Consider the following 14,822-nt stretch of genomic DNA (forward strand, 5'->3'; position numbering starts at 1 on the left):
GGGGGAGGAATCAGTTAATTTTTTGCCCCACCTCTGCCTCCCTTACCCCCCCCACCCCCCACACCCATTCGCTGTAACTCTCTGTCTATCTTGCTCTGTTTCTCCATGTTACTTGGTTTCTCTCTCTTTCTCTTTCTGTCTGTCTGTCTGTCTACGTGGTAATATCAATAAAACATAACAAACTCGTTATTTTCTCTTTTTCTCAATTGTTATCTTCTTTTTCTCTATTTTTCATCCCCAGGCACTGCCTCTGGTCGTGTTCCAGGACGGAAGCCATTGGGAGGCGGTGACGTCATGTCTGACGCGTCACTTCCGGAAGCTGACGTCACCGACGGCCAGGGTGGCGTGCGTGGAGGTCATCGGCTGGCACGGGGTCGGCCTGGAGGAGACGCCCGAGGTCCTGAGCACCATCCTGGAAGAGTGGCTGGAGAGCCCAGAAGAAGCAGACGGTGATGAAGGGGGTCAAGGTCATAGCCAAGATCTTTGGCAAGGTCAGGAGACATTCCCGGCTTTCAGACGCCACAGCGGCTCTTTCGCTTCTGGCGGTGGAGACACTGCTGCTGGTGGTGGTGCTGTCGTCAGCAGCAGGTCCCAGCAGCAGCTGCAACAGCAGCAGCAGCAGAAGCGTCAGTTGAAGGTGGCGCTGCTGGGCGCGATGGTGCGTGCGTGCATGTCGCACCCGGCCCGCGTGCAGCCGGTGCTGTGCCGCGTGATGGAGCGGTGCGCGCGCGACTCGGACAGGGCGGTACGGGAGCGGGCCTTGTTCCTGCACACACTGCTCAAGGTCACGGCCCAGAGGAAGATGGCGGAGCACGCCGGGGAAGGCTTGGACTTGTGACTTTGATTTGAAAAATAATGTAATAAGTTTCAGGTTGCATCCGAATGTAGAAAACACATTTTTCCTCATCCCTTAAAACTTCATCCCGAAGATGATGATATTCTCCAAATCACCTATTCGTAGAAAAATGCTATAAGACCAGTGCCGTTTTGGGATGCGGCGTCTTCTTTTTATCCAAAACAATAAGAGTAATTGAAAACCTCCATCTTTGCTCAACACGGGTAGCAAACTCAAGACCATGTAAGATCTACTGTGTTAATGACAGCACCGGATGTTCACGAACGGAAAGCGAGCGGAGACAAAAACGGGTCACATTCGTTTCTCTCGTATTTTTATGCCGATCAGGGAAATGGGTCAGACTGGAAACAAAAGGGAGCGGAGAAGAAAAGGAATGCACTCAGTTCATGCGTGAAGCCTGCTCTTATCGATTTTAGACCACCAAGGGATCTTTATCGTGTGCAACTTGCACACGGGCCCTCCGAGATTTTTGGCCCTTGTCCGAGAAGGTTTTGTGGAGATCTTTCCTACCAGAAGATCAGGGGTGGGGCTGAAAGACAGCAGTAAGCTGTTTTGTTGATCTGGTTGCGCCTGATGCATCTGTTGTGGACACATCTGTAATGACCGCGCCTTCCAGACCCAGGTCTGAAGTGTCTTGAGGCCATTCCCAAAGGGGGGACCTTTCTCATTCTAATGCTCAGTAGAATTGTAAATGGGCTGATCCGACTATGTCATGCTCATAACTGTGCATGAATTACAACAGGGAACTACTGCTTTTTCTTTCCTAATCCTTACTACATGTATCGTCATATCCCTCTACTTCTTTTGTATGTTTTACACACTCTTGTGACCCGCTATTTCCTGGGTGCCTCTTGATTGTCGAAGCAGACTTTGTGCTGTTGAATCTAGAGAGGCGAGCAGAGTACGCCTGATTCCCTGTAAGGACCTCTCTGTTAACATCCACCTCTTGGCGCTCATGACCTTAAATATGCAGTTGCGAGCGCTGTAAAACCTCTACTAAAACAAACAGAACAGCCAGGTCTTCCTGGATTGCTCCTCTCATCACTAACTTGACTGGGATGATGTCTGCCTTGTTGATTCCCTTTGCTAGGGCGGAACTGAGTGGGATAATTCAAATAATTTTGAGCTCTGGCAGCCTGAGTCTGCAATCATGGGGACTGTGATGGATGAGAGTTTCGATGTGTCAGACATTGGGAAGCCTAAGATAGTGTATGTGTGTGACAGAGTGTGTGTGTGAGAGAGAGAGAGTGTGTGTGAGAGAGAGAAAGAGAGAGAGATGAATGTAATGGGTGCATTTCTGTGTTGATACTGAATCTTTCCCTGTAAATGTTCTGCTGTATCCACCGAAAATTTCTCTCATAGTCATGGATCAATAAAATAAAGTTTTTATTAAAAAATAACATTCCTTCACTCTTGACTTTTTCTTGACGCTTGGAGCAATCACACACGTGAAATTGCAGTTATAGTTTAACATGCAGACAGTGAAATCCGCAGGATTCACCAAAATATGTTCTTTTTGCGCAAATTTTGAATGTACGAGTTTTTAAATATGAAGAATATATATATATATATTTATATATATATATATATATATATATACACAATGTAGGGACAAATTTTGGATCTGAAACTGAATTTGATATTGTTGACCTAGGCTGAGTGAGATACATCCCAACAGATAGATAGAGAGCTAGAAATACATATCTAAGAAACACTAAGTAAGAGAAAATAACATGACAACTCGATAGTCACCACACAACATACTGGGGTTGTTTTTTTTAATAGTAAAAAAAAAAAAATGGGTTGAAAGGAACTGGAGGAGGGGACTAGAAATATTATTTAATTACATGTACATAGGTATAAAAATGTAATTTTGCCTTAGTTCTGATGGGCCATCTGCCTCTGAGCTATAATATATATATATATATATAATATTCTCTCTCTTTATATATCATAGCTGACAGCAAGGGAAGCCTCATTATGTTTTTACTTTGTGTGTTTCTGTAGACCTCATCCCTCCATCTTCAAAAAAGAATCACTGAAGATCACTTTATCCATTTTCTTCCTCAGTTTATACAAGAAATTAATGGTGTTTGTGGTGTAGCTGTTAGGCACCTTATTGTTGCACTCAGAAAACCTGAGTTCGATTTCCGTGTAGGAAGAATCTTTACTGCATGTAGCAGTCATCCTGCTGGGACATTGTACCCCTCTCAGCCTGGGTCGGCCCTGACAGGCAGAGTTAAAGCCTGCGTCTTGAATTATCTTGATTGTATCGATAAGAGCGTGAAAACACCTACATTTTATATTTTAAAAGTTAAGTTTTAGTTTTAGTAAGTGTTTTACGGCACTTGCAACACGACAAGGTCATATAAGTGCCGAAGATTAGAGTTTAGTTTAGTAGAGGGTTTTATGGGGCTCGCAACTGCATAAGGTCATATGAGCTTAAGATTAGAGGTGTGACAAGAGAGTAACAACAAAAAAGAAGGAGGGGAGATAAGGACGATAGATGTTTGAAAGGAAAGAAAAAGTAAAGTAAACCACACCACAGCACCCGCCAACCACCCACATTTAAAAAAAACAAAAGAACAAATAAATCATATAATATACATGCATGTCTTTGGACAAAACCTTGTGTCTAAATGAACAGGGGTAAATCTTCATAATAACAAAATTTAACTCTAAATATATATTCATTCATACCGTACCAAATAGTTTTTCATTTGTTAAACTGTTTTCCTCTTGTACAGGTTGACCCCTTGAGGTATGAGTACAATAAATCATAAAATGAAGCAAAATAGAGTGTGTCATTTCCCCAAATTATGTAGATAACAAGTGCCACTAACAAATACATTTTTACTGAACAAACTAATAAACAACAACAACATAAACTCCAGTAACACATAAACCAATGAAGTTTCTTTTCTTTCTTTATTCATCAAATTTAACATTTCATACATAAACAACTTTCTTACATGGAATACTCAACTTCACTCAAACCACGCACAAGTCTACAAGAAGATAAAGCTTCTCGACTGAGAAAGACAAGCAAAAGAACATGCACGTCTCATCCACGTTCCTAAAACTCAACATACAACATTCCATCCATATCCCTAAAATTCAGCATTGTAACACTTTAAATCAGTAACATACAATCACTCCGACATAAAGTGGGCACATCTTAGTAGTAGAGTCATATATCAGAACCGTGTCTCAAAACAGCTTGTGAGCCAAAGGTTAACAAACACACCTACCACTACAACAAACACACAGACAGTTCATACTACTAGTAGTGTCTACTAGATCCCGAGGTCATCCGTGAAGTAAGACATGACATTGCAGTATGAGAATGAACAACAACACGCTGGAATAGTACCAAAAACATTCCTGCCTTATTGAATATATATGGATAAGATATATTCATGGAAAAGGTGTGTACCGATACCACATATTCCTCAATTCACTTGGCAGCAAGTAAGTAGGTCTGTGTGGTTTGTTTGTTTGAGTTTGAGTAAAGAGAAGCACATCCACTCATTGATGGTCATTTCGTAGTAGTGGGAAAAAGATTGAGAGAAAGACGAAAACAAACAACAGAGGGAAAGTAAAGAAGTAGGACCTACCAGTGACACCCTCCAACCACCCACCCACACAGACAGACAGAAACAACAGAGGGAAAGTAAAGAAGTAGGACCTACCAGTGACACCCTCCAACCACCCACCCACACAGACAGACAGAAACAACAGAGGGAAAGTAAAGAAGTAGAACCTACCAGAAGCTGCACACTCCAACCACACACAGGCATATGTGGTCATTGGTAGCGATGGAATATTATGTGAATGATAGTAGGTATCTACAGGTCTAACACAGGCTGCAAGACCATTTGCACCCAAGAAGACTGTAAAGGGAGATTGAAACAGACAGCCTGGTTAAGGGAATTATTGAAAAGACTTGTACTCCCTTGTAAATCATTACAAAGCTGAACAAAGGGATATTTTCTTTATTACAAAAAAAAAAAAAAAGATTTCCTATCCAACTTTGCTACCTGTTTATAAGTGGCATTCGCTGGTCTATTACACCAAACATGACTTTTCCATTCTCTTTCTCCCCAAATGCCTGGAAAGAGTACAGTTCCTCAGAAATATGAACTTTTACAAAAGGCTTGCATATTTCTAATCTTTAAAATGTCCCTTGAACTTGAATAAAATCAATTGTACAGACACAAAGATAGAAGCAGCCACACCATTGAAATACAAAGATATAGTTTTACATACTAGAAAATAGAAAGTAGGTCTGAAATATATATGAATATTCAGCTTTTATTTAATCAAAAACCTATAAATGACATTCCAAGTTTTATTAGCTTTGTAAGAAGTAACAGCTGTGGATAATTAATGACAAAACAAAACTGACTGTAGAGCCCAGTACAAGTCTAGAGAGTATGGCTAGAGACTTTCTCCTAGATACAATACAACACAAAGAGTTACAAGCCTTGTGGGAAATGTTGAAAATGTTTCTTGCACCTGCTGGCAGTTACAATTAAAGACGGACGCATTACAACAGAAATAATAAACAGTATATATATATACACATACAAGAGGTGTATCATGTGACTCTCTCTTTCTCTCTGTAACTGCTCACATTCCTCACAGCAGTAGATGATTCACAAACGTTTAGATTTAGTAAGTGTTTTACGACACTAGCAACACAATAAGGATTCACAAATGCTCCTATCACTCATCGAGGCCTGGCCGGAAGCAAGACGCCAAGTTTCCTCTCACAAACTCAGCTCAGGCAAAAGCAGACAACTAACAAATCTTTTGTGTCCCTCCTCTCTGTCACTCTTTTCCACCCTCCTCTTCCTCCTGGGGCAGCTGGGCCACTTGAATGGAATTGATCACAAGCATTGTCTGCCGCTCTCGGTATACTGAAAAAGAACAAGAGAGAGACATTCTTGTATTGGCATGTTATTTATTAAATAATTTTAAAGAGGGTGGAAGGGGGGGGGGGGGGGCGGGTTGTCGAAAGTTACGACAACCTGTGGAGCACCACTGTCTGGTGGTTTAAAAAAAAGATAATATTAATAATAATATTAATAATAATGAAGATCATTTCTATAGCGCCCACTCCCGTGTAAACACAGCTCTAGGCGCTTTACATAAATGCATGTAAGAACATTCATGCACGCGACACACACAAATCCACACACTCATATACACACAAACACACACATATACACATACACACACACAAACACACGCATACCCACTCACGAACATATAACACGCACACATGTGCACACACATGTATGCCAAACACACACACACACACGTACACACACATCTACTTGCTTATCACACGCACACGATTACACATCGTCACGAAATGAGCATAAAATAATATATACACTGCAATTCACAAAATACATAAATGGATTCATAGACATTTACATAACATTGTATTGAACATGAACCTACTGACTTAAAAAGGATGTCATTAAATGTGTCTTTAAAGATTTTTAAAATTTAGACTCAGATGTTGTATGTCTCAAGGGTTGGGGAAGAGAGTTCCAAACTGACGGAGCAAGGTGGGCGAACGATCTTTCAGCTAATTTTTGACCGCCTTTTCTAGGAACAAAGATAGATCTACCACAATTCTTCATCTACTGCATAAAGAAATCTAAATTACAATGGTAAGTAATGCATTGCAAAATAAAATAAGTTACTATTACAAATTAAAATATAATATAGTATTTATAATACCCACAACTCAGAAGGCCTACATCTACAATTAATTTCACAGACACATTACAATTGATCATCAACTACAGTGTACTTTCTGAGCTCTAGTCCTCGTGTTGTGTTAAAAGACACATCCCTGTGACTGCTCATACTAAAAAACCCAAGAAGTGAGAGAAGAGCATGCACCTGGCTACTTTCAACATGTCGTCTCTGAAAAGGCCCCAACTCTACCATATATCCCGTAATAAGACCGAGCCATTTGTTTTGTTTGAGTTAAAAGAAGCACATCGACACAGTAATGGTCATATAGTGCTAGCAAAAGTAAGGAGGACAGAGATACACAACAGAGGGAAGGAAACAAGTAGGTCTTTCCAGTGGCACCGTTCGACCATCCGCTGACTGAGCCATGAACATTTCGAAAAGAAGCAAAGGGAGGGAGAGAAGAAAAAGAAAAAATACAAAACCCTCATTAATGTAACCACAGAAATTCTGCATATCTCATATTACTTCTCCCCTGCACTGTAAAGGGATGAAAGCCCTGAGGCAGTCGCCACAAAATTACTCACCACACAAAGATACCAATGAGAAAAGACTTATCATCTCTCCTACCACGCCTTTACCCAGATCAGTCAAATATACTTGTGCACGCTGGTACAGCTTTACCTGCACTAGAAACTAGAAAGCAAGTCTGTATAATAATATTCAGCTTTTACTTCATCAAAACCGATATATGACAACCCAAGTTTTATTAGCTAGGAGGCAACAGCTGAGGTTAATGACAAATATGGCTGGAGACTTTCTCCTGGATCACAATACAACACAAAGAGTTCCACAAGCCTTGTGAGAAATGTTTCCTGCACAAATTACTCATCACACAAAGACACTAATTTGAAAAGACGGCTTATCATCTCCCCGACCACACCTTTATCCAGATCAGTCAACATACCGTGCACGCTGGTGTTGAGTAACCATGGAAACCCCTAACCACCCCCCCCCCTACCCCCTACCTGGCATGGTCAAAATTTTAAAAGAGTACTCACAGTGGAAGGTCTTGGTATTTTTTTTCCTGGTGAACACGTACCACACTCGGTTGTGAGTTAGTGTTTTCTCCACCACTGTGGCCTCTACCTTCACCACACTGCGACTGGAGAATAATGAAATCACAATTGGTTACTAAAAATACTTCTAACCTCTTACACGTGAAGTGTTAAAATATGAGTGAGCCATGAACACCTGTACCAAAAAAAAAAAAAAAAAAAAAAAAAAAAAATTAAAACGGCAAAAGCGCCCATCAGTTGTCAACATTTCAGATGAAATTCACAACCTGGGTCAAAATTAATTCATATCAATATCATACTCTCCACGACGACTACTACCTGTGGGTAATGTCGAGGGGAAAATGTGTATTTTATTCGATAACACTTGCTCGATGAAAACTTCTTTCTTGCCTTTTCCTATACAATTATACAAAATAAACTGAACAATACATTACAGATTCTAAATATTCATGGAAAAAGAAAACAGATCAAAGTGAATGACATAACAGTGTGGGTACACAAACAAAAATTACACACACACACACACACGCACATTCAACACCTAAAGGGGCAGAAGATTGACTATTTTTGCACTCGCTGCAACTGACATTGTCTAGTGCACATCGCAAGCCCACAAAACCGTAAGCTTTAGGATAGCTTGGTAAAAGTATTACAGCACTCGCAACTATCATATGAGCGTGCAGGACATAAGCTGGATATTTTCACGTTAGTTTGTAACACGGTAACCTAGTTTTAGTAAGAGTCTTACAACACTTGAAACACAATAAGGTCATATAAGTGCCAAAGAATAGATGTGTTACAAGAGAGCAACATACACAAAAAAGAAGGAGGAAAGATAAGGAAGATAGATATTTGATAGGAAAGAAGGAGCAAACGGTAACCATAAGCACCATCATTACAAGTAAGGTGTAAAAGGTGGACCACAGCAGGCCCTCAAATACACTATCATCTGTTCCGATGGGGCAAGATAGGAACATGGGCATACAGTTATAGCCTCCCTCAAGCTCTACACGGAACAGAAACAGTGAGGAACAGGTGATGGTGGGAAAAATGAATTAGTAGGCAGTTTAGTGAAAATTTCAAATTTGTCTGATATGCTTTGAAATACTTTCATTTGAAAGCTCTTGCCTTCATGATCATAAAACAGTTTAAATTTTGTTGATATCTTTATTAGTTAAAAAGTTGTGGTGATTTTTCATGCCTAAAATCCGGCCAATTTCAGGCCACTTTTAACACTGAGTTTTTGTGACACAAAAATGCAACTTTACAACACAAATGACCATTACTCAACACAAAATGCATATTTTTTAAAGTGTTGTACATCAGTTTGTTGGGAATTTTACACAGAATGCACACAACTACAAAACACCTCTTTACAAAGTCACATAAATATTTTTTGGGTACTTCTAGAGGTTCAGGGTGATAAAAACCCCCGCAAGGATAACCCGAAATGGACAAAATGGGCTATATCTTTGCTGCTAATGGTCATATTTGGACAAATCATACATCATTCTCTTTGTCTTTTTTCACTGTTTATAATTATTAAAGAGTTAAGCCAATAAAGTAATAATTTCCAATTTTTATGGCCATTCTTAAGATTTCAAAACGTATTTTTAGTGTTTTTCTAACCGTTAAACAGATTCCGTAAAAAAACAACAACAACCTCTTAATGACCGCCATAAGTCAGCTCCCTATCCTTCTTTTACAAAGTATTGTAACATACATTTGTGTGAAGCTATATTTTATGCTTTCAAGTGCATAAAAGAGCTTATAAATTCAAGAAAAATGTTCTTCGGAGACCTAGTTGTAGACCCACTGGAACATTTAATAAACTGCGGAAAGATGAAAAGGAAAAAAATAAGTCATTTTATGATCTTCACACAAGTTGCACTTGCAATTTTTTGGACAAATTATATTTATAGTCTACCTCATTCTATTATTTTTTATGTTTCTTCACTATTCATTACATTTTGAGTTATTATCAACTAGCAATTTTTTATTGATGAGCATATTTTTTTAAAAATATTGAGTCAGACTCATTGGCTATAAATTATATTTTTTTAAATGGCACAATTTGATCATGTAAATGTAAAAATATCCAGAAAATAACAACATTAAATTATTAGGTACTGAAAGTGAAGACTGAGCAGAGGCTCAGATAAACTCTGTTCTCTACTACTATACTACTAACAAGTAAGTTTGCGCAAAACTGATTTAAGAAAAAGGTTGTCACATAAAAGCAATTGTTATGATGAGATTTATTATTAACTCTGAAATATATAGCTAGATGCTGAATCTAACATCAATTAGAACTGTGCAATTCAAGCTTTATTTCAATTCCAAAGCCCAAAGGCATAAATAGTTAGATATGCTGGCTTTTTTACTGTTTCTAGCCTACTACTGCTGAATTCTAGATTTACCTATCATTTGCACTATTCAAGAGCCAAATATGGTAAAATAAAAGCAAAACTGTGAATTCTTTTGTCTGTCTGTTCATAATTTCAAAGCCGCACGTATTATTATTATCCGGAGAAACAAGTAAAGCGCGAATAAATGCGATGCCGGCGCAATACGTTATCACAGTGTGCAGGGGAGAGCGGGGGTGCCGGGTCGCTGACCGGCCGATTCGGCGTTTCGGCTTTTTGTATGCATTTTTACGGGAAGCGCCGTAGCGTTGTGCGAAGTTCAACCTAAACAACTCGGGTGTCAAAAGAAACTAGAATGGATAATCTATAACTTCTGAAAGATTCATAAATATACAGCCAGTAGTTTTCATTTTATCGCGTTGTAAAAACTGCCTTGTTTTCAGATGCAAATATTTCCAGTTCTACTGAATCGATTTTCACGCCAAGACCGCCATTTTGAAGACCTTTCTTTTCTGTTTAAAAAGATGTATCGGGAGTGGTAGTGCAATTCGCAAAACGAAACAAAACTGTGAGTTGTTTAGACCCACCGCAGCGCGAGGCTTCACGGCCGGTCACAAAAATCTACGGGGCGTACCGCGGCCGATTCGCCCTGCCGCGAGCGCGTTCACTAAACTGCCTAGAATTAGTATCCTGATTTTTTTTCCATATGATAATATATAGATTTAATATGAATTAACTTTATTATGAGACTCACTCTTAAAGTAACAACGAATGCTGTATCATAAACACGGGAATGATGAGAAAATTTTGAAGTATGTGGAACAGACTGCACCCGAGTTTGCCCAAAACCTGCCAATTGTCTGTTCCTATACACAGTAAATAGAAGGAGAGGCAGGTAGAGGAAGTTTACTTATTTTATAATCAACAAATGGCTCTTATAAGCAGACAAGGTACAGATGTGCAGTCCAGACAGTGGTTAAGAAATGGACATTATGGTCATGGACACCCCATCTGCTCATGTAGGGGGGATAATCATGAATTTGGGTGAACAACATGATGGCTCATGACTGGAAAATTGGCCTTCTTTTGAGATGAAACAAAACCAACGAAAGCACTTTGACTGTATGTGCATGTGTGTGAATATGTGTGTGTGAGTGTGTGTGTGTGTGTGTGTGTGTGTGTGTGTGTGTGTGTGGTGAAACACCAAACCAATGTGCCAGGATCTGGACAATGAAGATCTATCTTATCGTATCTTATCTTTCTAGCAAATTCTTAACACATCGTGAACAACAGCATGTAGTTAAAACCGCTAATATATAGATTCAAAAAGTACAAATTAAAAAAATATGTCTTACATTCTTCACTGAAGTCCGAAGTTGTGTCTTCTGAAGTAACTACTTTTTTCCACAAACCAAGCCCCATTTCTATCTCAAAAACAGCTCTGCAGACAGCTGAGACCTGTCTCCTGGCATATATAATACACACACACACACACACATACAGAACAGTTAATCATAATTATCAGACACAGATGCGACACGTGCATTCTACGTCATGGCATCCCCCAGAAAGGTGAAAGTTCAGCTCCTTCGTGACCGACAACAACAACAGCAACAACAACGAGTTCTGCAGCAGCCTACCTAAGGAGAGGTTGACCGAAGAGGCTAAAGTCTCGTCCTCCAACTGCCATGACCTGAGGAAAAAAACAAAGGCAGCACAGACTCAAACAATTGGATCCACTGAAACAGCTTGACATTGCTCAACACTTCACTCCATACTCTTTTCTCAAAGTACAGCAGTCTCTGTCTAAGATCCCAGTGTCTGTCTTAGACTGTCATTATAATGTAAAATATAAGCAAGGGAGGAAATGTCTTTGTTTTAGTAAGCATCTTACGGCACTTGCAACACAATAACGTCATATAAGTGCTGAAGATTGGAGGTGTTACAAAACAGTAATAAACACAAAAAAGAAGGAGGAGAGATAAAGACGATAGATGTTTGGTAGGAAAGAAGGAGCAAACCACACTAGAGGAAATGGGAAGTAGCTGTTTGTACAGGTGATTGTTTGGTTTTAGTAGATTTTTTAAACGCGCTCACAACAGCATAAGGTCATATGAGCGCCAAGGGGTGGATGTCAAGAGAGAAATCCATACAGGGAATCAGGCTTATTCTGCTCACCTCACTAGCTTCAACAGCACAAAGTCTACAGTTCTCCGCCAATGAAAAGACGGTATTTAATAATGAATCTTTCCGCGAAGCATTTGAATGCACGCGTGTCACTTTTTGAACCGGCCGACCACGCGCTCTGACCGCGACGGGCTTCGCTTTCCACGGCAATACTCCAGCTCTTAATAATTGAACATATAAACAACTTACACCATCGTAACGAGGAAAAGCTGAACTTTTACAAGGTGTACAGCATTTGGTGTTTTAAAGTGAAAGAGTAAAGTAACAGCAATCTGAACTACCCCGATTTCACCGATACCACGCGCTCGGAAGGCCGTGAGTGCCTGCAAGGCTGTGTTTATGCTACCTACTTTTAAGTAGGCCTATGTTTAAGAACCCATTAAAAAAATACCACAAAGGAAAAAAGAAATTTTGACCACCTTGGGATTCAAACCCTGGGGCTCTGAATCCAAGTGCGCCAGTCACCAGAGGGCATAAGAAGAAAAGAAAATTGCTTAACAAGCTTTTCATCTATATAATTATAATATATATAGAGCAATGCAAATCCCATCTCCAGAAGAGAGCATTACCTTGTATAACTTACCTTCTCTAAGCGTATCTTGTCGCCAACGTTTGGAGGAAAGTCATTCTTGACCACAATGATGTCTTCAGCGTTCTTTTTCCCCCTTTTCTAGATTGTTCTTTATGGGAAAAAAAAGGCACCCTCCCCCCTTCTCCTGAGGGGGTTGGTTTTTTATTTGAGACACCTGCAAGAAGAAGAATGGGGGGGGGGGGGGGGGGGGGAGAATAGGTTGACTTACTGAAAAAAAAATCTTTTATCAAACATACTAAAAAGCTGTTTCAATTATCCTTGCATTGTATTCTGAAACCCAGGGTAGTTTCGTAATATACAAATTAAAAATATAACAAACCATGTAGATGTGGAGAGAGCAGGGGAGTTGTGTTTGGTAACCTTGTGTGTACATAACATGTGAAGGAACGAAAGTGAATTGTAAAGGTACAAGCGGGTGATGGGGCTGGTACAAAGCTCAGTATTCATAGTTTCTGTTGTAGAATCAGGTGTTCTCTAAAAATTCTTTCAATCAAAATTTATATATATATAGGTTACACCTATATAATGACCAAATGAAGATTAAGAAAATACGATAGGCAAATCTGTCATCTCATTACAAAAGGATGAAAGAACTCTGATCATAAAGTCTAGCTGGTAAGATTTTGTTGCAACATTTTATACCGTCTTCCTACCTACATATCGACATTCTGAACAACTTGTTGATGGGTAGAACTTACTTGTCTGAAGGTCTTTGTCTGAAAGTGGGGTGAAATCTTCGGCCCCTTCAATGCCTGCCACTCTGAAAAAAAAACCCCCAACATTTCAAACACTGAAGGTAATGGTCTCATAAATAATAAACAAATGCATTTAAATGTGCACAGTAAGAAAAAAAAAGAAACAATACATTCCAGACCTGATCATAGAATTACGAAATACATCCTGACATCAGAGAAAATCATAAACTAATCTTTCATTAATTAGTCATTCGACTGCTCAGTGTTAAATTTCATCATACATCATTTTTCAAAATAGTGTAAGGCAGGATCTTGAACTAAACTAAGCAGTTACGGTAATATAAATTTACCTTCTATTAAAACAATGAAAAAACACACAACAATATATTTCAATTGTAATTCTTTTCACTGTTCTGGCCAGTAATATACACCATCCTTTTACACCATTACACAGAAAATAGCATGGTCTCAGACCCACTCACTGACAGCATTTTCTACATTATGGCATGCTCCCCGAGATAATGGGTTTGTCTGGGAAATCAAAAGAAGGTGGAGAGTTAAATTGTTATCAAATGTCGACATACGTTTGCACAAAACCAGCCAGATTACATTAAACAAAATTATACGAAATCACATGCTTCCCTCTTTATGGACACATAGGAAAGAGGGAAAGTAAAAAAAAAAGAAAAAAAAAAGGAAATATAAAGCATCGAACTATCAACTTTAACACCCCCTGCCTTAGCAAAATGACAATATTTACCCGAGGTATCGACTCGTTTTAGTGTCGGCTAGATGTGTGCTCTTCATCCTCACAGCTTCTAGCCGGTATGGCTTCCACAGAGCTTGGGACAGCGTGTGACTGTAGCCTGGCAGACTGTGAAGACTGGCCCCGGCTAAAACCGTGGGAGAAGCCGTCGCTTGACCAGTGCCAGTGCCACATGACGGCAGTCTTGAAGACAAACCTGCATCACACAGAAAAATGAAATTTACAGATTGTCCCCATTTTTTCTTCTCTTTAAAACCTCTCCAGAGAACATGATGTGATTATCATCTTGGCTTTTAGTTTGATGTACAAAAACATTTCTTGAAGTACATTTTTTTTCTCTTGGTACTGACAATACATGGTCTAGCGCGATATTTCTGGTTGAAGTGACGAATTGACTGTCTACAGCTCCCCCACCCCCACTCCACCCATCCCTTATTTCTTGAAAAAAGTCCCATCACTTGTCAATAACCTTTCAAAACTGGAAGAACTGTATTTGCACACATGACAGCCTCCAACTCTAAAGATGCAATAAATTCCCTGAGTAGAAGAGAGCAAGTCACGATATT

General features: G+C 39.5%; 2 protein-coding genes and 1 long non-coding RNA gene across 5 annotated transcripts in view; 1 reads left to right on the forward strand and 2 right to left on the reverse strand.

The window, feature by feature from the left end:
• The window catches only part of LOC101847393 (AP-4 complex subunit beta-1), a 15,674-nt gene extending 14,185 nt beyond the window's left edge, over positions 1-1,489 (forward strand). For all 3 annotated transcript variants that reach the window (XM_035973356.1, XM_005111979.3, XM_035973355.1), the window contains one exon: positions 242-1,489. In XM_035973356.1, the coding sequence (XP_035829249.1) occupies positions 242-838 (597 nt within the window). In that variant the 3' untranslated portion in view covers positions 839-1,489. The remainder of the gene's footprint in view (positions 1-241) is intronic.
• A 3,661-nt stretch (positions 1,490-5,150) lies between these two features.
• LOC101848159 (39S ribosomal protein L21, mitochondrial) lies at positions 5,151-12,854 on the reverse strand (the record flags this gene model as incomplete). Its single annotated transcript, XM_013090160.2, is given in 4 exon segments — positions 5,151-5,778; positions 7,633-7,736; positions 11,657-11,709; positions 12,787-12,854. Coding segments are annotated over 4 exon segments (314 nt in total), but the record flags the coding sequence as incomplete, so codon positions are not given.
• Positions 12,855-12,938: 84 nt separating this feature from the next.
• LOC106013711 lies at positions 12,939-14,822 on the reverse strand. Its single transcript, XR_001185415.1, has 3 exons — positions 14,251-14,822; positions 13,494-13,555; positions 12,939-12,949 (listed from the first exon to the last, which is right to left on the reverse strand). It is a non-coding gene; the product is annotated as an uncharacterized LOC106013711 (long non-coding RNA).

Source organism: Aplysia californica, unplaced genomic scaffold, assembly GCF_000002075.1.
Source record: "Aplysia californica isolate F4 #8 unplaced genomic scaffold, AplCal3.0 scaffold01159, whole genome shotgun sequence".
NCBI lineage: Eukaryota > Metazoa > Mollusca > Gastropoda > Aplysiida > Aplysiidae > Aplysia > Aplysia californica.